Source organism: Embiotoca jacksoni, unplaced genomic scaffold (genome assembly GCF_022577435.1).
Source record: "Embiotoca jacksoni isolate LCO1_2020_lvr unplaced genomic scaffold, fEmbJac1.0.p SCAF_15, whole genome shotgun sequence".
Lineage (NCBI taxonomy): Eukaryota > Metazoa > Chordata > Actinopteri > Embiotocidae > Embiotoca > Embiotoca jacksoni.
Window position 1 is genome coordinate 2642303 of NW_027185285.1, and position 27955 is coordinate 2670257.

At 41.9% G+C, this 27955-nt stretch overlaps 5 protein-coding genes across 7 annotated transcripts; 2 read left to right on the forward strand and 3 right to left on the reverse strand.

Moving 5' to 3' along the window:
- The first annotated feature begins 1225 nt into the window (after nt 1-1225).
- mrtfbb (myocardin related transcription factor Bb) lies at nt 1226-14115 on the forward strand. The gene is made up of 14 exons (XM_069148786.1): nt 1226-1415; nt 4918-4983; nt 7094-7149; nt 7260-7335; nt 7578-7739; nt 8198-8379; nt 8797-8943; nt 9844-10091; nt 10399-10534; nt 10645-11508; nt 12216-12326; nt 12525-12620; nt 12704-12764; nt 12856-14115. The coding sequence occupies exons 1-14, from the start codon at nt 1316-1318 to the stop codon at nt 13290-13292; spliced, it is 2742 nt and encodes a 913-aa protein (XP_069004887.1). The 5' UTR covers nt 1226-1315; the 3' UTR covers nt 13293-14115.
- Nucleotides 14116-14968: 853 nt separating this feature from the next.
- LOC138197836 (lipopolysaccharide-induced tumor necrosis factor-alpha factor-like) lies at nt 14969-16925 on the reverse strand. The gene is made up of 5 exons (XM_069148794.1): nt 16658-16925; nt 16385-16516; nt 16224-16307; nt 15587-15734; nt 14969-15464 (listed from the first exon to the last, which is right to left on the reverse strand). The coding sequence occupies exons 1-5, from the start codon at nt 16797-16799 to the stop codon at nt 15356-15358; spliced, it is 615 nt and encodes a 204-aa protein (XP_069004895.1). The 5' UTR covers nt 16800-16925; the 3' UTR covers nt 14969-15355.
- A 1228-nt stretch (nt 16926-18153) lies between these two features.
- snrnp25 (small nuclear ribonucleoprotein 25) lies at nt 18154-20113 on the reverse strand. Its single transcript, XM_069148797.1, has 5 exons — nt 19665-20113; nt 18973-19063; nt 18772-18877; nt 18597-18671; nt 18154-18507 (listed from the first exon to the last, which is right to left on the reverse strand). Exons 1-5 carry the CDS (start codon nt 19902-19904, stop codon nt 18450-18452), a joined length of 570 nt encoding a protein of 189 aa, XP_069004898.1. The 5' UTR covers nt 19905-20113; the 3' UTR covers nt 18154-18449.
- A 256-nt stretch (nt 20114-20369) lies between these two features.
- Nucleotides 20370-25383, forward strand: polr3k (polymerase (RNA) III (DNA directed) polypeptide K). 2 transcript variants are annotated; one of them, XM_069148800.1, is made up of 4 exons: nt 20370-20615; nt 20700-20787; nt 21523-21684; nt 25293-25383. In XM_069148800.1, the coding sequence occupies exons 1-3, from the start codon at nt 20505-20507 to the stop codon at nt 21648-21650; spliced, it is 327 nt and encodes a 108-aa protein (XP_069004901.1). In that variant the 5' UTR covers nt 20370-20504; the 3' UTR covers nt 21651-21684; nt 25293-25383. The 2 variants fall into 2 exon arrangements, with proteins under 2 accessions (XP_069004901.1, XP_069004899.1); XM_069148798.1 differs by lacking the exon at nt 25293-25383 and having other exon boundaries at nt 21523-23263.
- Nucleotides 21819-27458, reverse strand: cdip1 (cell death-inducing p53 target 1). 2 transcript variants are annotated; one of them, XM_069148795.1, is made up of 6 exons: nt 27355-27458; nt 26437-26492; nt 25791-25943; nt 25307-25453; nt 24628-24904; nt 21819-24009 (listed from the first exon to the last, which is right to left on the reverse strand). In XM_069148795.1, the coding sequence occupies exons 3-6, from the start codon at nt 25864-25866 to the stop codon at nt 23898-23900; spliced, it is 612 nt and encodes a 203-aa protein (XP_069004896.1). In that variant the 5' UTR covers nt 25867-25943; nt 26437-26492; nt 27355-27458; the 3' UTR covers nt 21819-23897. The 2 variants fall into 2 exon arrangements, with proteins under 2 accessions (XP_069004896.1, XP_069004897.1); XM_069148796.1 differs by lacking the exons at nt 26437-26492; nt 27355-27458 and having other exon boundaries at nt 25791-26022.
- Between the last annotated feature and the right edge of the window lie 497 nt (nt 27459-27955).

Genomic DNA, 27955 nt, shown 5'->3' on the forward strand with positions numbered 1-27955 from the left:
ATCTGTGGCCAGCAGACGTAGGAAATTCAAACTCTTATTTACGGAAGATGTGACACGCAAGATGATATTTTTCCACATTCCTAAAACTCCCTCTTCTACTCTCCCAAATTTCTCATCGTCTTATTGCTCACCATCATTCAACGCCATCGGTAAGCTGTCATAACATGTTGTGCCTGGACCAATCCTGTTTACTTTATCAACGCCATGTTTCCTGTGTCCCTCACTGCTTGACATGCATATTTTTTTGATCCCACATTTTTCAATCCAGAACACAGCGGTTCAGTCCGACCCAGCATGCATTGTTCAGACACAGGAGGACTGAGGGCACCCCGTCTCTGCAGCTTCACCTTGACATCTGATCTTCTTCGGGATCACATGTCTGCTCTGTACCTCTGATATATTTTACAACCAACCTTCCTGGATCCAGTGAGACACACAGAATTCACCACAATTAGTGTAATTCCCTTTTATCTCATTTCCTGTTAGCGTGTTTGTTGTCATGGACGGCATCTAACCAACATGGTGGTCCTCGACTGAGCATGTTGTTTGGATTAGCCACAGCATTTTTTGCTCTTCTTTGTCCCGTCTTTGAATATTTATACACCTCTCCTGTTTAGTGTTGATGTTTCTCGTTACATTTTTGAATTAATAGTCACACACTAGTTAGATTTCTTGGAAATCAACATAAGAGCTGAGATGACATTGACTGCTATAAATCAGTGGCAACGCAATGGAAAATAACAATGAAAACTCATTACTAATAATTAAAAAATGTTTCAAGATAAGCATCCAAGTCCCTAAACACCCAGTGAGTGTCCTCCCGTCATTGCTAATTTGTGCTCCAAAAATCTCCACACAAATAAAAAACACTGTTGCTATTTGTCATGGAGTTGTGCCCAGTCAATAGTCCCAACAGCCTGGTTTGATCGGCTTTCTATTAGTTACCAGCACATGATTTTGTCCCCTGCTGAGTTAATTTCCTCAAAACAAGAAATATTGATTGTTGTTTTATATTCACAATAGAATTCAAATGTCCCTGCGGTTTTCTGCTTTGCTCTGTGAGTAGAGCAAAGTGACCCAGCAAGGGTTAATATGAGCAGCACTGTGTTCCCTCCTCCTGACGTTGACTGAGCACTCACACGTACTTACACACACACACACACACACACACACACACACACACACACACACTCAAACTTTCTCCGTTGAGGCCAGCAGAGAGACGAAGTGAGAGCGAGCCAGCTGTCGTTCGCTCAGAGCTGGCTCTTTTCTTCCTCTCCTTGAATCCCACGTTCTCCACTGGCCTCATCACTCCATGGGACTCCAGACCTGGCCACCAAGCACACCACCACTGTCCTCCATGGCCTGCCTCGATGTGGAGACCCCCTCCATCTGCAGGGGTAAATTCAAATCAGGTGCTTTCTCTTTCGTCCTCTTGTCTAACCTGCATGCACTCCTTGGCTGTGTTTCTATTGTGACATAATGCAAAGTCCCGTTTATTACTCTTGTTAATCTTTACTGATGCTAGCAGTGGTGTGTGTGTGTGGGGGGGGGGGTGAAGTGATATAGACGCAGCCCTAACAGGAAATGACAGGAGAGATCATCACCATGATTCATGCTAAGCATCGTTCTTAGAGGAGACTGAGAAATATAGAAAGTTAAGAAAGAAACCCTGTCAGTTTATGTTGGCTGTGTTTGCTTGGCACTCTGTCGATGTACTGTTATGGTTTTCTGTCACGTGATATAAGCATGACTTCATTCTTGTAAGGTACAGTACGTGCACACAATGAGTGTCATCCAAATGAAATGTAATGGTCAGATATGCTGCTGATCAAGATTCTGATCATCATTTAAATAGTTTTAATCTTCCTGGTTTATAGCCATCAGCAGGAAATTCTTTTGATCGGACCAAGCCTCGGGTAATAAAACACAACACAGCTGTCTTGTTACTGGTGTTTGGTATCTATACTACATTTTGGTTAAGTTAATATAACATCTGTGCAGGCATATTTGTGGAACATATTTGCCAGTCACCAAGTTTAATTAAGGTATCTCCGGTGCATTTTGTGATATTTATTTTTGCTTTTGATTTAATTCAATTCAATTGTTATTTTGAATGCAAACTCACCATGTAGCAAGGTCCCAGTACATTTTACAAGCACAAAAAAGAAAAAACAAACTCATTAAAATATGAATGTCAGGGAAATATTTAGCACAGGAAACTGCAAATGAAAACAAAGTTTCTTTCAGGCTTCCACTAATTGTGAACTTTGTCAAAAATATGTTTTAAGCTTATCATTTTACAAAAGTGATAATGCATATAATATTTTACTGTTGTAAGAAGATACATCACACTCCAATGATAAATACTGGATATGTGGAAGTAAGCTATATACAAGTTAATTTCCATTATGAAGACAGATTTGCACGTCAAACATTTAAGCTCAATGTCAACAAATGATTATTCAAGAGCCCGACTAAATATAATTCTTTCTAAGCAAACCATGAAAGCTTGTCAACACAGAGTTGGAGGACGCGTCCACTCACGAGGAAGGAAACACGTGTTTTCTCATCACTTTCCATCTGGATTTATTTAAGGCTGTTTTGGGAAGAATAAGATGATAATTATAAAGTGTTAAAAACTCCGTATTAAAGAGACAAATCTTCCCTTCCAGTCATTCTTATCAGTTATGTAACAATCATTTCATTTGGAGTGCCGAAGCCTTGCTGGTCAGTTTTCTGCTTTGTTGAACTGTAGGATAAAATTAGGAGTTGTGTATTTCATTTAAAATCAGTTTGATACTTCAGGTCAGCTGCATTAATGTTACTGCAATTTCTGTTGACTGAAGTCAGCTGATGGGGTCATTGTGTCCTTAAATCTTTTTACAATACAACACAGTCGTTCAGTTAAATTAAGTTCAGGTAAACTTTTACCAAACATGAAAGCAGTAAAGGAAAATCTGACTGAATCAGCTGCTGCGCACGCAAATTATATTTGTGATAAACCAATATTATGTGTATATTTATTGTTTTAGTCTATCTCTGGTTGTAGATTGCTAAATCTTTGCTCAAATTGGATCCTGTTTAGAGTCTTTGGTATTTATGACAGCAAAGTCAACATAACCCAGTCAGTCTATTTCTAAACTAAATTCAGCTTTCTCTGCTTCTACCAGTTTTATATGTACTGTTTCCTTAAAAACAGAAATAGTCAAATATAATAAAAAGGCCTGTTGGGAGATCTCCAGGAACGACGTGCTGAGAACAACACGGGTATGAGATTAGAGATTACATCAGTAGACAAGGATTTCAGCAGAGCCCTCTCTCTGTGTTCCTTCACCACCTCTGTTTATGCTTTGCTGGTGAGCAGGAGTGCGGAGCCAGTTTGCATCACTGAGGGGTTAGCCAGGGTTCAGGTTGAACACAAGATGACTCAGAGTGATGAGGAGCACCCCGGGCCTGAGTTGTACCCCCGTAGTGATGCTCAAATTAAACCCTGCACTCTCTCCTGGCGCTGGAAGGCAGCTTTTGATATTATTGATATGTAGTAGTATGCGCTCATAAATTTTCTTGCTTGTGGCATTCTTTCCAAGTCACAGTGGATCTAAATATGGAGGCAAACCAACCCTGATTTCTTTTCTTTTTTAACAATCTCCTAGTATGATCTGTCTGAGGCTGACCGAAACCCCCCCTGGCCTGGGTTTGTAATAGGAAACACAGCAGGCGGAGCAGGCACACTGTGTTCTCTGTCCCGCAGTTGACGGGCGGCTGTGAGAGTGGATTCAGCCTCCCACCCTTTGCCTCGGCTCTCGTCACTCTGTGTTCCCTTTGCCCAACAGTAGAAGCCCGTGAGCGTCCCCTCGGCCCTGCGTACAACTGGAGATCCCACCCCCTTAAATACCCCCAAATTGCATGGTTCCCAGGCCTTGTTCTCACAGCTGCCCGGTTTATTTTTGCTGGAGTGAGTCACAGAGGCCTGTTCAGACGCTGTGCCTTTCCCAGGAGAGTTGAGCAGGTCTGATGTTGTGTGTGTGTGTGTGTGTGTGTGTGTGTGTGTGTGTGTGTGTGTGTGTGTGTGTGTGTGTGAGAGTGGGAGCTGTTTCCCCCAAGCCACTGTATAAATGTAGCTAAGCCGACTTCTCACCACTACACTGGTGATGATGAGGGCCTCATGTACCTCACACCGCCGCCTCATTCATCACTATCACCCATCGCCTACTCTTCAAACTGTTTTTTTTATGTGCACTGAACTGTGTTATTCTCCTGAAATAACAAGTCCACGCTCACTTATTTATACATGTCTAAATTAGGATCTTACACCAGTTTATATTCTCGGGAAAATGACAGCGAGGACCATCCAAGTGCTGTATGTGGTGCTTGCATGCTCATTGCAGACTCAACCGTCTTGTCTTTGATGTTCCACAGTACCAAAACTGATCACTGCTTATCCAAGATTACGCAAGATTACATTTTGAAAACAATTTATTAGACTCACTTGGCTTCTTGCGGTGTCACGACCCGCTCCAGTTTTGCTCCTTATCGTGACTGCAGCCCTGACATTAATCCCTCTTTTATCTGTTTTGCGTCCTGCTCTGTAGTTACTTTGTTTCCTCCGTGCATTTGCAAACCACGCACAGATATTGCCTCTCATTGGGAAGGCCCGCGGCCAATCACACTGTTTGTAAAACGTGTGGTACTCTTAACAACCCCAGCTAAAACCCTTACAGGAAGGGAATAAAATGTCTGTGGTGGTGAACCTGAGAGTTAAGGGTCGCATGTTGATTGAGAAATAATAAGTAGCTTGTTTCATTTGAAGTTTTGCAGGTTTCACAGTTTAAAGCCAGAGATGAATGTGAGGTGACTCAGTGGAGTTGGCTCGGAAAGTTTAACTCTAACCTCTGTGTATCTGCTCTCTCGCAGTCCTCCAGCTCTGTCTGCAGCAGAGGAGAAGTCGGGAGCAGCTCGTGGAGCAAGGCATCATGCCGCGTGAGTATTGATATGTCAATTACAACTTTCATCCATTAGCTTGAAAAGCACCTTCGAAAATGCAAACAGTAAAGACCAAACTCGACTTCATTCTCATCACTCTAATGGCATTGTTTTCAGTTGTTAAAAACCCACTACTTGCTCAGGACCAAACAAACTGTTAGTGACTAAACCTAGAGTTGGTGGAGACCAAAATCAGAGCTAAAAGAGAATGAATGATGGACTTATATTGCCGAAATATGACTTCAAATAAATGCTAATGTTAACTTGTATAAGTGTAAACAAGCAAGTGTTCAACATAAAAGATGAAGATATGTCAATGTAGAGTTCACTATTTATTTCCATTCCTCCATTAACCATAAAAAATCTGTTATTGCAGGTTTAAGTCAAATTCTGAATGTAGAACATGTACTTGTAGTGACTTTGTTTTATTGCGCAGTATTGCTACTTCTATTGTATTAAAAGATTAGCATACATTGTCCCGTTTGGGCTTTTGCTTTGAAGAGGTTACACTTTCACATCAAACTGCTTCACAGAGTTAAATTAGCTATTTAATTGCAATATCTGCACATAGATCTTCTATAAAGAGTGAGGTTCATTGCTAACAGTTGCATCATCGTACGTAAGACTTAACACAGTTAAGCAGCAGACATGGTGCCAAACCTGAAGCTCCTCTTTAATGCCATCCACATCCATATCCTTTGATATGACAAAGGTTGAAGCAGACTCAGTCCCTGTGCAACCTCCCCAGAGTGAACATTGCGTTTTAGAGAACAGCCGATAAAAGACAAGCTGAAAGTGTGACAGAATCCTGCTGATAGCTGGAAAGGTGGAAAAAGACTCTTCTGTTCTGTCCTGAGAGGCCTCCTGTGGTTTGATTTTTAAGGTCCTCTCTGGCTCCACGCAGCCACATGAGTCATCGACTGGGCCTTCAGTGGAGGTCAGTCACCTCCTGTGCGGCCTGGCCAAGCGTAGCCTGCACACAAACCTCCCCGGCCGTTCTCCACTGTGCAGCACTCTGCTGCCGCTACACTTATAGGCTTATGATAGGTATGCAGTGAGGTTTGCATGATGAGCAGGAATGTTTTGCTTTGCGCCTCTGACACACTCCTCGGAGCCCCCCCACCACCTCCCCACCTCCCGGCAACTGTATCTTTAAACCAAACAAAGCTCATCGTAGCAGAGGTGACTAGTTAGTGAGCCAGACCTCGACTGAAGCAGGATGAGTTTATTCTGAGAGATCAAAGAGTAACTCTCTGCACGGAACAACCTCTTTGTTTGTGTCAGTAGATCCGACACTTCCTGTTTGTCTCCCACGAGCTCCTGCTTAATAATTCCACACTCATGCAGACCAGAAACGTGAAAACAATGAAATGAAAAATGGATTACTCAGTGTTTGAGTTGGTGTGGAATCAAGTTTTTTCATATTCAAGATGAGTACAATATAAATCCTGAAATGAAGCTCATGCAGTTTATATTGATTTGTTTATACATTGACATAAACAATGCAAAAAAGACATCTCTTTTTTTTTTTTGAAGAATCAACTTAATCACTTTGAACTGCTTCTTCCGTTACCAAGAGTATGTACAGTAGAAATACAGTTGTTTTTTTTTACAGTATAACACTTAAGTTGTGACACCGTCCTTTCTGTTGTTATAAAAGTGACTGTTATCAATACATAGCTGGCTACATGAAAGTACTTTGTAACATCAAAACCAGACAAAGAGAATTCCCTTTGGAAAAAGAAAGAAGAGAAAAGACTTACAACCAAAAAGGTTTGAACAGTGGCATGTTTACCACTGTGTTGCATCACCTCTGCTTTTGACAACTGGGAACTGAGGAGAGCACTTGCTGTTGAGTTTTGTAAGTAAAATATGGTCCCATTCTTGCCTGATATAGGATTTCAGCTGCTCAACAGTTCGGGGTCTCCTTTGTCATGTTTTTCGTTTCCTGATGCTGCAATTTGAGTGACAGGTCAGGAACTTTTTTGGAAACAGGGTTATATATCATGTATTTAAGAATGGAAGAAACATTTTGTTTGTGAGTGGAAATACATGTAATACATATAATGTGTTGACCAAGAAATTTGATGGTTTTATCTTCTCACAGCTCTGAAAACACCTGCTGCCTTTCACGAGCAGATTCGCAGCCTGGAGAGAGCCAGGGTAAGACATTAACTAATGTCATCAACCCTGCTGCTGATCATGACTCAGTTTTTCTACATCTAAACGATGTCTCCAGAATATATGGGCTAAACTATTGTTATTTTTTACAGACTGGGAACTTCTTGAAGCACAAACTCTGCAGAAGACCTGAGCGCTCTGAACTGGTCCGTATGCACATCCTACAAGGTAATCGTCCTCCTGTATGTTCTTACTGAGTAACAGATAAGAGAGATGAATACGGTGCTTATCCATCTATCTGCTCTCATTGCCTGCTTGTTTTACAAAGTTATAACCACATAAATGGCATCGAGGCTGACAGACTTGTGAGAGTTCTGGCTGAGCCTGTGGTGAGTCACAGTGACAAAGCAGCTGAGCGACTCAGTAATGCCGGCCAGGTCATAGATGAAGATCTTCTCTGTGTTTATCAGAGACGCAGGCAGAGCCCTCACTGCAGGCCACACAGATGAAGCTGAAGAGGGCCCGACTGGCGGATGATCTCAACGAGAAAATTGCCCTGCGGCCTGGACCAATGGAGCTGGTGGAGAAGAACATCCTGCCTGTTGACTCCACCGTCGAAGAGACCGTCAAGGGTAGATACTCTACACCATTATATATCAGTTCACCACTCAGTGACAGACGGTCAAAGTTAAGTCAAGAGCATTAGACATATTTGTATTCATTATTGTTATTACACTTTTGTTTGAGAAGATAAAAGCCTGCAGATTAGCAAATTAGCATGCTTGCACACTTGAGCAATATCACAAGCTTTTATTATATGCATGTATTGCATACGGACTGCAGCTACTAATAATTTATGTTTTCATTTTGTAATCATGAAAGATTGATATTTTCAGAGCAGCGTTCACTCAAAATTCCTACAAAATTCAGTTTGGAAAATGCTTCTTTCTTTTCTTTTTTTTTTACTTATCCCTGAAATGCACTTATCGTCAGTCGCTTTGGATGAAAGCGTCAGCTAAATGAAATGTAATGTAATGTAATGAAATAAGTAACAACTGGTTTCTGCTTACTTATGCTGCTGGCACCATAGGTGGGAAGGAAAACCCTTCTGAGACACCAGATGTGTACAACTTTGATGAGGACAGCAGTGATGCATTATCACCACAACATCCTGCCAGACAACAATCTCCCAGCTCCACCTCGGCCTCTCCGCGGGAGTCTGGAGGCACTGAGGCCACTTCTACATCCTCTGACGTAAACACTCCCATGCAGGTACACCAACACCTCCAATCATTACATTTAATAAAACAGGAACTGCCGGTGGCAGAAAGACAAACAAGCCAAGCAAGTTATCTCATCAGTTTGTGTGTTGTGAAACTTCTTTATTTTTATTTTTTAGTATTACCATATGTATCGATAATATTATGCCATTTTTAAATGAGAAAAAAAAACATAGTTCACTATGTACGCACACAGTGCATGTTTCATGTATTCATCGTAATTCATCGAAACAGATTGTTCTCATTTTAAATTCTTCGTGTTTATTTAACTATTTTTGGTCGTATTGTTCCAGTCGAGGTGCCTTTCCTTTTCTTTTCTTTTCTTCCTCTTAATAGTTAGCAGGCGAAGCAGCTTCACTGTTCTTACTGAGAAGATGATGGAATTTCTCTCGGTCTTTGCTTTTCTTAGCGCTCGCCACCACCCAACTCACAGTCTGCATTAGAGTCAGCCAATCTCGTCTCCAGCAGCGAGCAACAGAGCAACCAGCAGGCAGCTGTACCTCAGTCTATCACCTCGGTTGTCCCCAGTGTCACACCAGGGCCAGTTCTTGTGAAGGTGAGATGAGTTTTTAAACAGCTCATTTCAAACTTTAAAAAGCTTTTCAAAAGAACGTTTGTTTATTAAGTTTATAACGAGCTGTTATGGCGTTGACCTCTGGGTCAATGACTGAGCTTTCTTTCTTTCTGATTTATTGACAATTCTGATTTATTGTGTTGTGTTGTGTTGTGTTGTGTTGTGTTGTGTTGTGTTGTGTTGTGTTGTGTTGTGTTGTTTTTGTTTGCTGGGCTGAGAGAGACGGTGTCAGAGTCTGCGTTTTGTCATACTGAAAATCACATCAGTTTTAGGGATGGACGACGAGTCAGCGTTCAGCCGCAGTCAAATGCAGGTCAAAGAACAACAGCGTTTAAAACCATTTCACGCATCCAGGGGCTTAAATCTGCACCAGCCACAGTTTGTCTTCAATTAGGGTCAAATGACAGACCGGCCCTCCTCACTCAGGCTTTCTCAAATGTAAGCCAAATATCAAAGAACGGGAGTGAGGCAATAACTTGTGCATTTATCACCATCCAGTTATTCTCTGAGCACAAGATGAAGTGTCCCTTCCTTGAAATACGATAGAGGAATGACTTTGACAAACGTGTGCCGGAGTTTCTTGTTTCGTAGCTAGAACCCGCCGCCGCTCTTATGCATAGCAATTTTCATGTGTACTATATCCTGTAATTGCAGGTGGTAAAACAATAAGGGTCACATTTCCACTACCCGTTTCCTCATCCTGCCGATCTAACCGGCTATAAAAAAAATACAGCATCACTTCCAAGCCTTGAAGTGTTGGTCCTGGCAATGCAACCTGTATTCCCCGATAAACTGGACTGAGATCAGTCACAGGGATCGAATATCCTCCAGATGGTCCTGTCCAGTTTTACATGCCCCCTTTTACTGTGTTGTACCCTGCAGCAGACTCTGGCCAAGCTACCGGCCGATAAAATCCGCAGCAAAAAGAGCAAAGAGCCCAAGCCACGGGTGAAAAAGTTGAAGTACCACCAGTACATTCCGCCGGACCAGAAGCTAGAGCTAAGTGAAATGCCGATGGACTCTGCTTACGCCCGCCTCCTGCAGCAGCAGCAGCAGTTCCTGCAGCTCCAGATCCTCAGTCAGCAACAGCAGCAGTACAACTACCAGGCCGTCCTACCGGCCACACTCAAGTATGTTTCTGCTCAGCAACAAATGCTTCCCTTAATTACAGCCAGGATTATTCTCATCCACACAGTTATCACCACTACCACCAATTATTATTTTGATATCCATTTTAAAACCCAATCTAAAGTTCACACTTTGTCTCATAGAGTGTGTTTACTGTCATGTCTCTTTACCCACAGCCGCTTTTTGTCTCTATTGCTTTGTGTTTCCTGCCCACAGCTTCCCTAAAAAAATCGCTGTTCATTGTGAAAAATGGACAACAGATTCTGTCTCTGAGCTATACTCCCTTTTCCTGCCGTCTTCTTACAACAGGCCAACAACTGAGGCACAAACCAGCTGTTCCAGCGTTGCTCTGAGTGGAAACACTGCGTCTGCCCCCGTGCAGCTTCACCACACTCAGACCAACCGCAAGCCGGATCATTTACCAGCTAATCTGGACGAGATGAAGGTGACACACTGCAGCCTGCACACAGTCTGACTGTATTTATGTATGCTTATGTACGAATGCCGCAGCGGTGGAAAAGCAACATTTTTGTTTTTATCCTTTTGTCTTTACAGGTTGCTGAGCTGAAAATGGAGCTAAAACTCCGATCACTGCCTGTTTCTGGGACCAAGACAGAGCTGATCGAGAGGCTGAAGTTGTATCAGGAGAACTCTAATTTGCAGACCACTGCTGCCACGGAGACGGCAACCTCACAGTCTGAAAACATAAAGTTGGCCCCGCCTTTGTCCCCTATAGCCTCCAAGGTGTCCAGTCTGGGCATAGAGGACACTAGTACAGTAGATTCTTCAGCTCCTGCTGCTCCCTGCATGAGCTCCCCACTGAGAGCACCGCATGAGGAGTGTCCCACAGAGACAAAGTCCCACCAGAGGGACTCCGAGAAGGACAAACGTCTCCACGAGAAGGAGCTTCAGATTGAGGAGCTGATGAGGAAGCTGGAGCAGGAGCAGCGGCTGGTGGAGGAGCTGAAGATGCAACTAGAGGTGGAGAAAAGGAGTCAGCAGGGAGACTCCCCGCCTCACTTCAGTCCTCTGGCTCCCCTTCAGGTGAAAGAGGAAAGCAGGACCCCGTCAAACGGCTCGGTGTCCTGTAGCTCTCCTGGTCTGCCAGTGTTGGTCAAGCAGGAGGAGTGTGCAGATCAGAGCCATGTAACCAGTCCAAATCAATTCATCATCGGTCACCGGACCATCACACAGCCTGAAGCCCTGCAGCCTGTCCGGGCCGTTCAGATCCTCCTGTCCGCATCCCTTCCTGCCTCAGCAGTGACGATCCAGCTGCCCGCCAAAGGCATCAAATTACACACCGCCGTTAGCAGCGCAGCCCCGGGCCTCATCCAGACCTCTGGACAGGTGCCACAGAAAACAGAGGCCTCGGCAGCATTACAGCAGCAATGCAGCACTCAAACCCAGCCGGTGACAACGGTAAGAAAACGACTGCTTGCGCAGACTCCCTCGGTCTGCCTCCTTATTAGTCATCGATTGGCTGTGATTTTGTGGTGGTTTTGGATTTCGTACGTGAAGCCTGTGCGCACCTGAAATCGTAACTCCAGTTTTGTGTGCAATAAATAAAAGGTAAGCTGCACATCATGAACGTGGTGCAGTGTTTTCAGTGGCACTGCCCAACATATCACATATCACATCTAACAGTCAGCTACGCACTACCACAGCCAATGCCTCTTTTTTGTTGCCACGGTAATAACAGGCCTCAGCTGATGGGGTGATGAATTTTTTTTTTTTTTTTTTTCCCCAACATCAAAAGAAAGCCTGTGTAAGGCTGGGTTAGTGGAGCAGCAGCTGAGTGAGGGCTGAGCGTAGTGCCCTCGGTGCCCTCTGTCGTCCCTCTGATTTGAGCCCGACGTGCAGCCCGAATTAGCAACAAAAACCCACAGCTGGACTCAGACACATCACTGAGGAGCTACTCTGCAAATCTCTGCAAACAGTGGTGTCCTAAGAGGAGAGCTACTTCAGCTGCAGAAGGCCCAAATCAAACTCGATTTCAGTTGTGTTGGAGAAGGTGATCCAGAGCAGTCTCCTTATAGCTAAATGGATTATTTGGTGTGTTGCGATGGATTTTACTGACACTGATCGCACCGACGCCTCCATCCTGACCTCTCTCATTTTCTCTGCAGACATGGAGGGTGGATACCACAGCACAAAGCTTACTCAATACATTCCCAGTGAGTGGATGCGCTGCAGGATCCTCCTCTTGCCAAGCTGTCCCTAAAGAACCTGCCAATAAGGTAGAAGATTCAAGTCTCTTCTGCTTTCTTTTTCTGTAAAGCACATTAGAAGTGATCCCTGGTTTGATTATTTTTATAGCATACTCTTTAATGATGGTTCGTGTCAGCTGTATCCTGTTTTTCAGTGGAGGGGACTGTTGGTTTTTTTTTCCTGTCGACCGGCCTCCGCGTTTCAGCAAATCTTCTCTAATCCTGCAGGAGCCAAAATTCACAAACCATGTGTCGAGGTGTAAAGACCCGCCCCGCTACGAGGACGCAGTTAAACAGACGCGCTGCATGTTAACAGCAGTTCAGGTGAGAATCAAATAGAAATGAAACCGTATCCTTTGCATTTTGTTGTCATTCAAAACATTTGAGGGTCTTTTGTTTCTCTGCAGGGTCCCACTGCAGCCAGCCAGCACATGGATGACCTGTTTGATGTGCTGATCGAGAGTGGCGGTGGGAAATCTTTTTCGCACTGGTAATTTGGAAGAGCTTCACCTCGTTATGAGGTTTTAACTCCCATCGTGTTCTGCATTTGTTTTTTCAGAGATCTCCCCCTTCATCAGACAGGATCCTCCCAGCGTGGACAAGCCTCTCCCGGTGACAGCCAGTGTCACCACCCTTCCCATCAGCACAGCGTTGTCCCGTCCTCCGCCTCTAGTCCAGGTGGCCCGGCCGCCCGCCGCACCCCTCGACCCCTCGACCGGCTTGGCAGCCCTGACCTCCGACACGCAGCCGGACGGCACGCCGGACACCGAGCCACAAAAACTGAAGCTGCTGGAGGGGTTAAATTCACCTCTGGTTGCCATGGAGGTGGACTTTAATGAAGACACACACAGCACCAACATGGACAACATGGACTGGCTGGACCTCACTCTGTCTGTGCCAGCCGAGGGAGTTAACCCTTTGGACGTGTCAATGCCGGTGGGCGTCTTCTCCTCTGACTTCCTGGACTCTCAGGAACTGCACTTGAACTGGGACTGAGTGCTGTCGAGGTGAATTTTTACACCTTACATTCTTGTTGGGCCATTTCAGATAAATATTTCTTTTTAGTGGAAGGGAAGATTTCTTTGGTTGCCATGAGACAATAAGAGCTGCTGGAGGTTTGAGCAGCTCTGTTCTGCTTTTTGGATGGATAGATGAGCTCAGTAATGATCTAATCATGCCGTGTCAGTTTCAAAGTGGTTGAATTGCTTCCTTTGAGGTCTTTAAACCCTCTGATTGTATGGGGAGACAGATTAAGTGGCACTGGTACTGTCAGTTCGAGCTAAAAGTGGAAGAAGCTTTTAAGATTTCCATCTCAAGTTATGCCAGCGATTTATCATCAGTCTGTTCTCGTGTTATTGATTTCTCTTTGTCCTCCGATCTCAGTGAATGTAGAGCGTCGCACTCGGCGTGGAAAGAGTGGGAAAACGTCCTGAAGCTGGTTACAGAACTGATTGACAAATACTGCATGTAGCTGAAGGCTGTCATTTACTCCACCCTGTCTTGGAATGATTATTACTATCAAAACAGATTGTAAACACGCAACCGCTACATCTTCCTGGGTGTGAATTGTGAAGCATAAATCAGATCTCAATTGGGAGCGTGAACATGATAGCACGACAGTGACAGGTATGAGGCCCAGCAGCACTGACTACACCGGCCTCACTATTTATTACAAATCACTCGTGTAAACATGTTTTCATCTCTTTGCCAGCTCTGTAATTTCTATCACCGTGCAGATCAGTCTGTGATACAGCTCATATTGCGTCTGTACACTGTGCAGAACTGACTGTTTACTAAGACCAACAACACAGAGCTTAAAAAAAATAGAGAAGCCTCACTCACAGTAAGGGATAAATACTTTGCAGTATTTAACATTATGACTGCTTTAAAGTCCGGCAGACTGACACTGAAGGGGTCCAAATAGTTAAAAAGGTCAGTATGATTTTCATCAGCAGTTTATTTAAGTACAAATGATGTACACGTGGCATGATCTCTGTGTAACAACAGACACAACCGACTCAAAAAAGTACAATGACCAAGGACTCTTTTACTTTTACCATCATTTCATACTCGCGTAACCATCGTGCAGTGCAGTCAGGTTGTATTTTAGTGACATCTGCTGGCCACATCTGATTTGATCAGCTGCACAAAAACGAAGTCTTTGGTTTGTCAGTTTTTCTTTTCCAGAAAAGATTTATTCTGGTATGAAGAAAATATACCCACTACTACACAAACATGCGGTTGGTGTGTTAGAGTGTAAAGGCCAATTTATTTACTGTGTTCTTTTCTCAAATTATTAGGGATTCACTGTCTGTCTCTGGAACGTCGCTGACAAACTTACCTGGATGTTGAAGGATTTGTTATGAGAAGGATTTAAGCGAAATGTATTTTTATTTTCCTGTCAGATTTTAGTGCCTCATTTGACAATCCTAATGTTGCCCTTTTAAAAGGAGATATGTGCTGGAATGAGATTTTATTTTTACTATATTAGAATAGCTCAACACCAGAATCGTTGGAATGCATATGACGTATGTTGTTTTTTTTCACATTGTGTATTTATGTTACCTTTTATACAAATGAAACAGTCATTTTGTAAATACAGACATTATTTGGGATGTCGCAGTCAGTCAGAGCGTCGCCACATATCTTCTGCTTTTCATTAAAAAGAACTGTAAAAAGAAAGTCTGTAATTTTGTAGTTTTGTTGAACAAATAGAACATGGGAATGTTCATGATTAAAAAAAAAAACATTCATAAGTATACTTATAACCATGCTGAATTTAGAGAGAGTTCATTTTGATATACAAATATGTCCTGAAAACCTAATATAATACGCATTTACATAAAGGCCTCTTCTGTGATGTGCTTCATTTAAAAACCAAAGCAAGAGCAACCAAATGTCTGAGCATCACCCCTCTGCAGCTGACATTCAGAGCATCCTGCATAATGAAGGGTGAATACTATCAGAAAAACTCTGCTGAAATACTACATCACCCTGAACTGGATGTTTAATGTCTTCTGAGTCTGAGCTTCAATCTTTTACCTCCTGCTTTTTTTCTCTCAGAGCTTTTTAATAGTCTTGATTGACGTCCGACACTTCGGACATCTGTGTGTGATGGATTTGAAGTTTTCGATGCAGAAGGGAATGAGGCAGCAACCGGCCACGCAGCTGCAAAAGAAGGAACAGGAAGAAAAAGAAATGCAACTGTAACTGCACAAACAGAAACGGGCCCAACAAGGTGTGATTATATTCTCATGCAAATATGTCGGCGGCAGACGAGAGTTTCATACCCAATCAAAGCTGTTAAGAAACACACCAGCCAGGTGAGGCTGCTGACGGAGGTGAACGTCTCTGTCATGATGAACTGCCGACACTCTGGGCACTGAGTCCTGCAGGGACACGGCGGGAGGTCTTCCAGGTCCAGAATCACTGCAGGGGCTGTAAAGAGAAGACAACTTTATGTAGCGTTAATCTACATTTTCACCCATTATTTCTTCAGTTTTACAGAGATAAAAGCAAGAACATTTTATTCTAAATACGACAGATGAATGAATGAGTAGTTTTCATAAAACGTTGACAGAATTTTTGTATTTAATCCCTCAAAACTGCAAAAGGAAATGGAGCGAATGCCAGTTGCTGTTCATGTATTTTTATTTATTTTTTTGCTGTGTGTGCAGGTGCTGAAATCTGATCGTCTCTGAGCTACACTCCGGCAAATAAATGATGAGACTTTTGATGAGCTGATGAATGCAAAATAAATACCCAGATGTAGGCCAGATGAAAACCCCAAAACATCGGCATCCTGTTTTCACAAGGTGTGGCATCAACGAGTGTGATTTTTGTGAAGAGCTTGTTATTCACTCTTTCATGTCTTGCTTTTTTAGGATTGAGCAGCTCCGATGAGCTGTTTGTGGAGATCTGGCTCACCTGCGATGGTAGGTGGAGCCTCAACATAGAAAATATTCGAACCAGCAATGGGCTCTATCTTCTGACTGTAGGTGAAAGTAACCCCTAATAAAGAAAAGAACATGTGGTCATAAGAATAAAATATGATGAGTCATGATTTGCTGCGACAAATGTGGACTTACCTTTCCCGTTCCTCATGTCTTTGGCTTTGAGGAGCTTGTCGTAGCTTTTTTGGAGTTCACTCTTCTTTTCACTCAGCTCTTTCAGTTTGTCATCAATGTTTTGGATCTCGTACTTATTGGAAGCGACTTCATCTGTAGAAAATATGGAATATGCACAGAGATCACACATAGAAGACAGCAGAAGCAAGAAGACTTTTTTTTATTTTTTATTTTTTTTATTGTGTTGAATAGAAACTTTATTATCAAGTTTATAGACGTTTTGTCCTTCGTCACCTGTTTGCCCAAACTCTGCACGGTTCCTCAGCTCTTCAAATATGCTCAGGATTTTTTTCCTCTCCTGAAGCTGTTGCCTTTTGAGTGAAAGGTGTTTCAGCTCTGTAGAAATATTCTTCAGCTCGTTGTGTGAAGAAGTCATGGTGGCTGCAGAACAGACGGGAGAAGGTGAAGCGAGTATGGCCTGATATTTTGGAGCCTCTATTTACTGTTTGTTTATACTTGTTTTGTGTGTAAAATGTTTATCTTGACCCATTTAAAGCATTAATTCTGCAGTAGATAAATAATCATTTAGAATATGATGAAAAGTATTTAAAACTTTGAAACAATTGCTCCTTTTTTCAGATAATATTTAAAGATTCATCGATACATGTGGCCTTTTTCTTTGCCCAAAAATCTGGATAGCAGTGCATTCAGTTATCTTTCATCTTGTCTTTGATTACAACCACCGAATGTCGTAGTATCGTATTTTATCCAAAATGTCCAAAAAAAATTGCATAGTATAGTACATCGTTGAAAATGTCATAAAAATGTATTGATATCACATTTGGTCAAAAATTTGAAAAACATGTCACAGTATAGTAAGTTCTCCAAAGTGTCATAAAAATCTCACACTATAGTATGTTATCCAAAAATCTCATAAACATGTCATAGTATAGTATGTTGTCCGAATAGTATGACATTTTTCTGACATTTTGGACAAGATACTATAGTATAGTATGTAGTCAAATTTCATCAAAAAGTATTATTTTAGTATGTCATCCAAAATGTCAGAAAAATGTCATACTATAGTATATCATCCAAAAAGTCATCCAATAGTATATTGTCAAAAATGTGTCTTTGTTGCGCTGCCTGTTGGGTTGTCTGCAAGTTAAACACTGTTTTGTCAAAACAGCGAGTGGGTCAGTCAAAAATGTTGTTGTGCATCTTCAAAGTTTCAGTGATGCAAAACATTTTATATATCAACTGTTATCCATTACAAAATAAAAAGTGCTCGTTCACTTCAACTCGGTTACTTAAATAACAAAAATAAGATGAAGCCAAACTTTGATAATCCCTCAAATATAGAAAAAGGGGGGGAAAAAGACTAATTATTTTTAAATATCTCCAGTTTGATGTCGTTATGTTACCATACCAGTCACGCAAACTTATGTAATACAAATCTCAACTCTAATGCAACTACACTGTCTTCTCACTGTTATATAATAATCCAACAACTCATCTAATAACTTCATAAAGTGCCACAAAAACTGTATTAAAAGGAATATAACATATTAAAGAGAAAAAAGACTGCATTACCTAGTTTTTAAAGCTGCTCCCGTGGTATCCTGTGTGCATTCTAGCTCAACAATGGAATAGTGTTCACCTCTACCAGGAACTATTCAAATCATCGGGATTTTTTTTTTTTTACAACTGCCCCCTTAGGAAAATGTTATAGAATGCTCTAGTTGAAGCTGAAGTGAAACAGACACATGAATATCAAATAAACATACAGTAATATATATTTTTATTTGCAGACAAATACAAAAAACACTGCACATTATGAGTAAAAAAAAAAAAAAAAAAAGAGAGGACTTTATATCCAGCAGTCCAGATATGTATTTAGTTATGACTTCTTTGAGAGGCAGCACAGTTTATTTCTGCTGAGAAATATTTACAACACGAATGTCCTGAACTAACAACAGTTTAAAACGGGTTTTACTATCATGTCAAAGTTATGCCGCAACACCAGCACACAGTTCAGGCAACAATGGTTTTATTTTCTGATGTGGGAAATGTTGGCTGTGACCCTTCACTTTTTCCTGAGTCTCTTCATGAACGTCACTTCATCTCTGTTCCTGATCCCGTAGCTGAAGATGAAACAACATCAAAGAGAAAGAAATAGTCACACAGTGCCGTTGTTAACAGTTAAATTAAAGTGCTAAACATAAACACTTACTCTTTAAGCCTCGTCTTGTCGTCCTCAAGCTTCTCGCCCTGAAATACTAAATGATAATTTCTCCAAACGTATCTCCTGTAAAAAAAAAAAAAAAAAAAAATTAAATAGAGATTTAATAAACGATAGACGAATATTTTTTGGATTTGTATGTCCTTGTGTTTGTGAAAGCGTTTACCAGCTGACATGTTTCACTCCGCCTTCACGTTGTTGTTTCAGCTCCATGAACCTGCGAATGGCCTTCTTCAGATCAAGGACCGTAGCATTCTGCACCACGACTATGGCTGAGGGAGAAATAAATAGTAAAAAAGTATAATATTCATAAATGAAATTTAAAAAAAACCTGGAATACACAAAGCAAAACAATCTCAACACTTACGCATTATTTCGCCGTCTGCCTTTAACACCCTGACTGTCATTGCCTGGCCGTACTCCAAAGCAATCTGAGAATTGACCTCCTCCAGAGTCACCTGAAGATCAACATGATCCAGAATAAGAAAAACTTCCCTCGATCAGCACATAAATTCATGGCGTCTCACAGGTGTGCAGAGAGGTCCCTGTTCATGCTTTAGTTTTTATTTGATGTGTGCTGTGACACGTCATGTGGATAAGTTCCCAGTCCAGGAGAGCTGAAATGACTCCCAAGATCCTAAGAAAAGCTTTTCAGCCATTTTTTGGCAAAAACATTTAGTGGTTCCAGCTTCTCGGTTGTGAGGATTTTTTTTTTTCCTGACATTTTGCAGATCAACCAACATGCAAAGATTTAGGTCGTGCACTTGAGTGTAATTTTAAATACATTTCCAGACTGATTACACCACACGGGATACAATGCATCCTCCAAAAAGATTTTAACAGAGCGAAAATTATGTTTATGCTCCTTTTAGGTATTTGAATTTGAGATCAAAATTGCAATATAACAAAAGCAGAGACTGGCTTTAACGCCAGAATACAAAAATCTGTTTTTTTAAATATATATATATATCTCCAAATGCTGGATGTGCAGGATAAATACAAATAGATGTACATGTCTGAAAAACCAAAAGCACCGTGTTTATGTGAAGGGTAGAACACCTGAATTGGCAGATCGCAGAGTAAAGGGTCCTGCACAAGTCGAGCAAGTCCCTCTTCGAAAATATCCAGAATCTCTGAATGAGGAAGAGTCTCCTCATCTTCCTCCTCTGCATCAGGAGCTGCCATGTCCGTCAGCATCTCCTTTTCCACCTCGTCATCCTTCAAACACCGTCCTCCTCCTTCTTCTCCTCCACCAGCAGCAGCAGCAGCAGCAGTGCCTGGACTCTGCTGCTCCTCCATTACCAAGCCACTAAAACTAAACAACAAGCAGCGGTCTGGTTTATCTGCAGGGCGACTTTACAACTGTGCAAAAAATTATTATAAGTTATATTAAATTATATTATTATAAATAAGGGGTTCGTTTTTTGTTGTTGTTGTTGTTGTTTTTAAATACTCCTGGCAAACGTTTTTAAATGGAAACTCAAGAGAACCCGTGTCTGCAAACAAAGTGTGTCCGTCATAAATGATATACCGGAGGGAAAACGTAGCTCAGGACTTAAACTTCCTCTTGGTGAAAATAAATGCAGATACTGCTTAATCATTTTCTTAAACATTAAAATATTTCAAGTATCAGTTAATATTTTATGACACATATGATTTTTTTTTTGTGTGCGTGTGGTCGTTGTTTTAACAGGAACCCCCCCCCCCCCGTCCCTTCCACCGCCTTTGTTTCCCACCGAGCCGTAACCAAAGTGAGCAACAGCTTTCGTGCGCTGTCCTTTCCGCTCCTCGACGCGCACCGCGGCAGAGACGCTTTAAAACAGCTTCAACGTGTTCGACGGTGACATTTAGTCGAGTTGAAGTCGAAGTCGAAGCGACAAAGCAAAACGTCCCACCAACATGCTTCTTTTCTGCCCAACCTGCGGGAATGTTTTAATCGTCGAGGAAGGACAGAAGTGCATGAGATTCGCGTGCAACACTTGCCCCTACGTCCACAACATCACAAGAAAGGTGCGTTCATAAAACTGCATATTTTGAATATTGAATATTGAAGATGTTGCTCTCGGTTCACGTCTTTTATTTGTGTCCCGACAGGTAAACAACAGGAAGTATCCCAAGTTGAAAGAGGTGGACGATGTTCTCGGCGGAGCTGCAGCGTGGGAGAACGTGGACTCGACTCCCGGTAAGTGTCGTCGAAACAGTGAATGGCACTTTTATTATTGTCATAAAGCTGCACTTTTATTATTGTAAATAAAAAAATAATTTTTTTTAAAATGAACTGACAGAAAAATGTTGTTCGTGCAGCTTTCCTCTTTTAATAAATGCAGTGGAATTAAGAATAGTGAGAGAAAAACATGACATATTGTTGAAAGTACCGAGTGTAAAATACCAAATTAACCAAGCAGTCATATCTAAATGTGTAACTGTCATTTATTTGCAGTTTTTGGAAGGTTTGTTTCCAAATTGATCAGATTACAGATTATTGGTTAATCCTCGTGAATATATTTTTATTTACGTCATCAAAAGTCACTTATAACATATGGTTGTTATTCTAACAAATGTTTTTAAAGAGCCATTTTTTTTTTTTTTTTAAAGTTTTTTTTTTGTTGTTTTGTTTGTTTTTAATTCGGGAACTAATCAAATAAAAACTTTTAAATTTCCTATTATGCTCTTCACAGTCAGTTTTCAATGCAACTATTCCAAGTTGAATTATTCAACTTTCGATTCAAATTCAGTTCTTTTAATGCTATTATTTAAGTTGAGCTATTTAAATTCCAAAATAAACGATTCACATTCGGTTTGTCGCTGAAATGGTTTTTTTTGTTGGTTTTTTTTTTTTTTATTCGTTTCATGCATAATGTGAACGTGTCACCCACGGCACTCGTTGTGATTCCACTTTGCGTCTCCCGTTTTACAGAAAAGTGTCCGAAGTGCGAGCATCCCCGGGCGTATTTCATGCAGATCCAAACCCGGTCGGCGGACGAGCCGATGACCACTTTCTACAAATGCTGCAACGCTCAGTGTGGCCATCGATGGAGGGACTGACGCTTTTGCGTGTTTGGACACGGGAACCGTTCCGGTGATTTCCAGTTTCTGCTCTTTGTGTGTGTGTGTGTGTGTGTGTGTGTGTGTGTGTGTGTGTGGAGGCTCAGCTGAAGAAGATCTTTGCGTTTCCCCTTTTCACTGGGTACAATATTTACTTTCCAGATGGCATTCGAATGCGTATCCTTCAATATGTTTTATTGATAAAATAGTAACTGTATACAACGAACAAATTTCGACTGACATCGTTACACGTATCACAGACATTTAGAGCAATGCAGACCGGCAGTTATCCACAACAGTTGCATACAGTACTTCATAGTAACATTTCGGTGCAATCCTTCAGCTCTTAAGTTTATTTTCTTGCACAGCTTTAAGCCTCAGGAGGAGAGAAAAAAAATCAATAAATTAAAAAAAAAATTAAATAAAATGCACGTAGAGTCAGGGAAACAAGCCAGTGAGAATTACTCGCCTTGATGTGCGGCTCATGCAGACGAGCCGCACTCGATGGACGACAGAGTTTGGGCATGCTGTAGAGGAACGATGTCGGCTCACCGTTGGTAATAAATTCACAATGTCAGCTGGTCTGATTGAATCATTTCTATGAAGCTTAAATCTTAGCAGAGAGCTCACTATTTACTATCAGTCAAGTTATCTACCATGCATCTGAGCAATGCAAATAATCTTAAAGGGCTGAGTGCCGAGTCAGAGGCTGAACATCGCTGTGATGATGATGGTGCCACCGCTGGACCTTCTCCTTATACTTTTTTTTTTTTATTTTTTTTTTTACTTTAGAACAAACTAACTACATGTTTGTTATACTGGTGAGAAGATAACTGAGCGGAGGCGTGCATCAGACCGACGCGCTGAACTCTACATTACTGACTTGTCATGCAGTTCTTTCTCTATCGGGAACAGTAGAAGCCTCCAAGTCTGCCGCCTCCACTTTAAAGAAGCGAGTTGGCGTTCACTCGGCTGACAACGAAACCTGCTGCTTTTGCTCATCGAGATCGAGAGCAAATGATTCGAAAGGTTTTTAAAAAATACATCAGAGGGGGAACGCTGATTTCAACTTAAAGTGCAAATGTTGACTTTATTATCAAAATGAAGTACATGGTGGACAGAGGGCGATGGTGCGCAACCGCTCAACAATGAGTGCACTCACGTGCGCGCTTTTGCGTGTCCTGGTTGTGCTTCGTGCAAGTACGCATCTTTTCCTGGTTTCGTAAACGTGGGTACGAATTTATCCGGGTTTTAAGATTTACATCGAGTGCTCCAATAGAAACCGGAGGCCTGTTCTATGAAGTAGCTTCAACACGTCGAGGATATCTTTGTTTATCTGGCTTCACTCACAAAGGGCTATTAATAAACAGGTTTATTAAGTTCTATGTCATATCCAGAATATAACCAAACCAGGACGCGAGTGCCCATGTAAACACAGCCAGAGAGTCACTGCACATTATGTGACCGACTGAAATCCAGAAGTTTAAGAATAATTCCAGCAAGTAACATCGATCTTGGGAATTCCCAGACAAGCAAATACATTAGTTTATGGAGATACTTCATTTTCTCACATTCAATAGGTAATAATGATAAAAAGGAAAAAAAACAAAAACTATATCTGTTAAAACAAAATAATTAGACAGAGAAATATTTTTTTTTCACAGTTCTCTTAACTGTTAAATGTGCAGATAAAATATCTGAAATAATTTTTTAAAAACAAAACATGAATGCTAACTTAGCATGTTTGAATAAATTTGCTTCTCAGCTAAAGTCACAAAAAAAAAAAAAAAAAGTAAAAGTAAAGTGACCAGTTTCACAGCTTTCTCTAAACTGAGGCTATCTGTATGTTGTTTTTTTTGTTGTTTTTTTCATTCACATGCATAGCATCACGAGCCGGTTTCCGAGGGTTTCTGCGGCCTCTCCATCTCTGTGGATCTTTTTAGTGTCCTTCATCCTCTGCACTCGAGTCAGAGATTTGTACAGTTCAAATGCATGTTCATACATGAAAGTATTATGCTGAAAGATATATACAGTAAATACTGTGTGAACTAATGAGAAAACTGCACTTACAATTTAAGAGGGCTACACAACACTTTGCAAAAAAACAAAACAAAAAAAAAAAAAATGGGTGGTGGTGTAGAGTGGGGGGGGAGGGGGGAAGGGGGAGTGGTGTTACTACCAGCAGGAAGAGCAGGGAGTTTTCAATGCGTGTGCATGTACATGTCTCTAGCATAGAGCTGTCGGTGGTTAGCATATGCGCTTGTATGTGTAAATGTAGCCCTTACAGTAAGGGCAGGTGTGTGTCACATCCTTGAGGTCGTCAATCAGACAGGGAATCAAGCAGCAGCCGAGATCACACCTGTGGACGAGGAACAAGACGGACAAAAGACGGAGCGGATTTAACAACACGCACATTTTTGTGTGTGTGTGTGTGTGTGTATATATGCACAGTCAGCACTCTGAAAAGATGAGGTTGTTCCAAAGGATCTGGGACACGGACATGTAAAGATGATGTTGGCGAAAGTCCAGATGTCTGCATATTCACGCCCTTAGTTTGAATCCCGCAGTCTCATTTGATTTTATCACACGACAACAGGTGCACTCGCTTTGCATATAACTGGAGAACAGGCTGCGTATGAGCGATAACAGAAATTTACAGACTTGTTCAGTTGTCAAGCCTGTACATTGGATTGATTTTCATTTTTTTTTTTTTTTTTTTATTAACTTGAAATGAGCGCTATGCAGCTGCATTATTTAGTAAAATTCAAGTCTTGGTTCAGGCGTCTGTATCAGCAGACACTTGAACACTTGAATGACTGATCAGTATTGGGGGCAAAAAAAAAAAAAAAAAAAAAGCATGCTCAGGACATCTGTACTTCCTTTGACACACATATCTATAAAGGAGTGTACTAGATCAACAAACGCAGCACCAACAGATGCTCGGCGACCGCAGTCAGCCTGCCTGACATCTACTTACCCTACGAAGAAGCAGAAGAGGCAGAAGAGTGTGTTCATGAGGCCGACATCGTGGGAGATGCGGGTGATGATTGCCTGCTGACAGTGCGGACACACCGTCTGCACCGGTGAGGTCTGGAACATTTCCCCCTGCAGTACGGTCACAGTGGTGGCTGCTCCCGGAGGAGCCAGGACGGTCGCCGTTTGACCTCCCATGTGGACAAAGTGACTGGCACCGGGACCCATCGGCCCTGCCATCGGGTGAGGATAGTGACCGGGTGGCAGGGGGAAGGGCCCACCTGCACACAATACATCTGAAATAAATCATTCGGATGGACAGGACTGACCCTCCCGTATGAACAGCAATCATGGTATTCAGGCGGGAACTTGGTTCATCGAGGTCACTGGGTCATCGTGAAGTGATTTGCAATTTGTAATCTTTGATTTGGTTTTCTAAAACTGAAGCCAAACCTAAATAAGTCTCTTTAAGAGTTTGGAGCTGGTCTGAACTGGGCTAAAAAAGGTGAGTAAATACTGGGATTACATCGTGTCGAGTCCAGAAACATGTCTCCAAATGTCATTGCTTGAGGAAGACAAATGCTCACTAACACATTTGCCCTGATAACTTTACAAGCCAATCGCATGTCGCGGCAGTGTGATGTTTGACGTGTTTATTTGTGTTTGCAGGCAGCGTGCAGCACCTTGTGGTGGTAGAGGCATGGGCATCGGCATGGGCCCCTCTCCGGGGACATGCGGGGGCAGGAAGCCTGGCTGTGTGGCCTCATAAGGTGGAGGGCCGTAGTCTGGAGGCAGAGGCTGTCCCTGTGGAGGAGCGGTTCGTACTGTTTCTGAAAAGACAGCACACGGACAAAAAAAAGAAAAGAAAAAGGCACTGAAGACGGGTCTTGAGTCAACAAAATGAAATATTTACTGACAAATGACTTTAATGAACATTCAAATTCAGCAAGTGTTACATTAAAGCCACCCAAGATGTTCACGGAGATCTCTCAAACTTGTGAATCGGACAAGTATCTACGGCGACAAAACAATCGTGGATTGCGACTCGGCTAGAGAAAGAAAACAGCCTCAAATGTACTTCGCCTTGAACCGATCTCGCGTTGAAATGTCGACGGCGGCGGCAACAACACTGCGCGTGAGCTTATCGACATTCATCGGCTGTATTACCGGGCCGTCCGTTCTTCTCCTCAATAAGGGGAGCACTGGGACCTCCGGGGTACGGCGGGGGAGGATCGCTGGACATACTGGCCGGATATCTGGACTGGCAGACGGGTCGGACACGTGAGCTCCACTCACAGCTCTACCAGGTGGACTTCCTCTCTGAAGATTTAAAAAAGACGACACACAAAAAAACACACAGTTTTGAGTCCCTGAGTCACACGTACAATAAACTAATTCAGAAATGAAAGCAGCAGCAGCTATGTTCCTCTGTCCTGTCTCGGGGGCTGAAGCTTCGAAACAGGAAGCATCGTTTGTTTTTTTACGCAGGCTAAATAATGCAAGCGGTGGTTGAATGCAACACTCAGCTCACATGATGACATGACCACAGACGTCCTGTGGATCGAGAATTTGCTTGTAAAATATTTCCAACGGGAACATATTGAGCTGCTTTCTGTCTGGTAGGTCGGACAAGCAAAACACCTCAATTTAAGTTAAAAAAAAAAATTAAAATGAGAGAGAGAAGCTATAAGCTGAATCTGTATGTAATGTAAAACCAATGCAACACAAATCAAATACTTTGGTGAAATGGCCTCATATGAACTATAAACCTGATTTTAAAATAATTAAAAAAAAAAAAAAAAAAAAGGTTTACCTGGTGCTACTGGGAAAAGAGTTTCCACCTGAGGAGTCAGAAAAATGATCCACAACCTGTAATAGGATCAAAGGTCAATGTTATTAAAACGTCGAACAGAGGAAACATCAGAAAAATCTAAATGTCGATTCATAAGTACACAAATTAAAGATTTCTGACAATCTAATAATTCTCAAGATCAACACTTCTTTCAATTAAAAAAAAAAAAAAAAAAAGAAGCACAGTGTTTTACTTTGCTGTTATTTGTGGCTGGAAATCTGAACTTCAAACAAATAAACAAGCGAAACACCTCGGCCACAACAAAGTATTTATACTCATAAATAACCAAACATTTGTTTTTTAAAGTTTGCCTCCTAAAATTTACTGCCAACAGCTTCCCCCAGCTAACCAACTCGTCGTTTCCCCCCCCAATCCTGTTTGCAGATAATCTGCTCAAAGCGACTCGCACAACTAACCACGAATAACTCGATTACGTAAAGAAGACGAGCCTCCATGATGTTTACATCCACTACGAGCGTTTCAGCTGGTTATTAACTGACGCGGTGCTGATAACGGTGCTCGGGCTGGCTAACCGTCAGCTGGCCCCGCATTGTTGTTGTTGTTGTTGTTGTTTTTCTTTCGGAGAGACGACGAGCAAAGCGTAGTAGTGTTTTGTTTCGGTAAACGTGAACAACAACGACGTGTTTGTTCAGCTGGAAAAAAAAAAAAAAAAAAGCGCACGGAAAGCATCTTTGCTTCGGGGGGCTAGCAGCCGTTAGCTCGCCCGCGCTAAAGCGTCGCCATTCTTCACACAAGAAAGACAACTCGACTCGAGAAGCTCGGGCCGCCGGGGAAACCGACCGAGAGGAAACGTCGAGAAGATCGGAGGGAACATTTTTTTTTTTTTTTTTTGCATCGTGTTTGATGGTAAATGTTTACCTGGCTGTTGGGCGACAGCAGCCCGCGGTGTGACTGAAGTTGTTTTGACGTTAGCAGCTCCGGTCCCTCCTGAGAACGAGTCAACATCCGCTGACACGGATTTACACCTGACGTCATTCATCTTTTATTATTTTATTTATTTATTTATTTTAGATTTATCAAAAAGCTGACAAATATACATCCCCCCCGTTAAGAAAGACAATACTGAACATACGTAACTCTAAAAGTTAAGGGCCGTAAGACTTTAAAAATGTTAAAATCATGCATCACTTTATTCCACGTTGTTTTCATCTAAATTGCATTAAAACATAATATATTGCAAAGTAAACAAGTATAAAACAACAGAATTTAAAATAAAAAAGCTTTTCTTTCTTTTTTTTAAATATGAAAGCATTTCCCGGTAGCTTTGGTGTGCCCTGCAGGGATATATTTTCCCAGGATCATAAAGGCATGACCCGCCCTACTCTGCTTCTAATTGGCTGAGATGTCACATAGGTTAGGTTAGGTTAGGTTAGGTTAGGTTAGGTTAGGTTAGGTTAGGTTAGGTTAGGTTAGGTAGTTACTTTATTAATCCCCGAGGGGAAATGTTTTCGCTACAGAA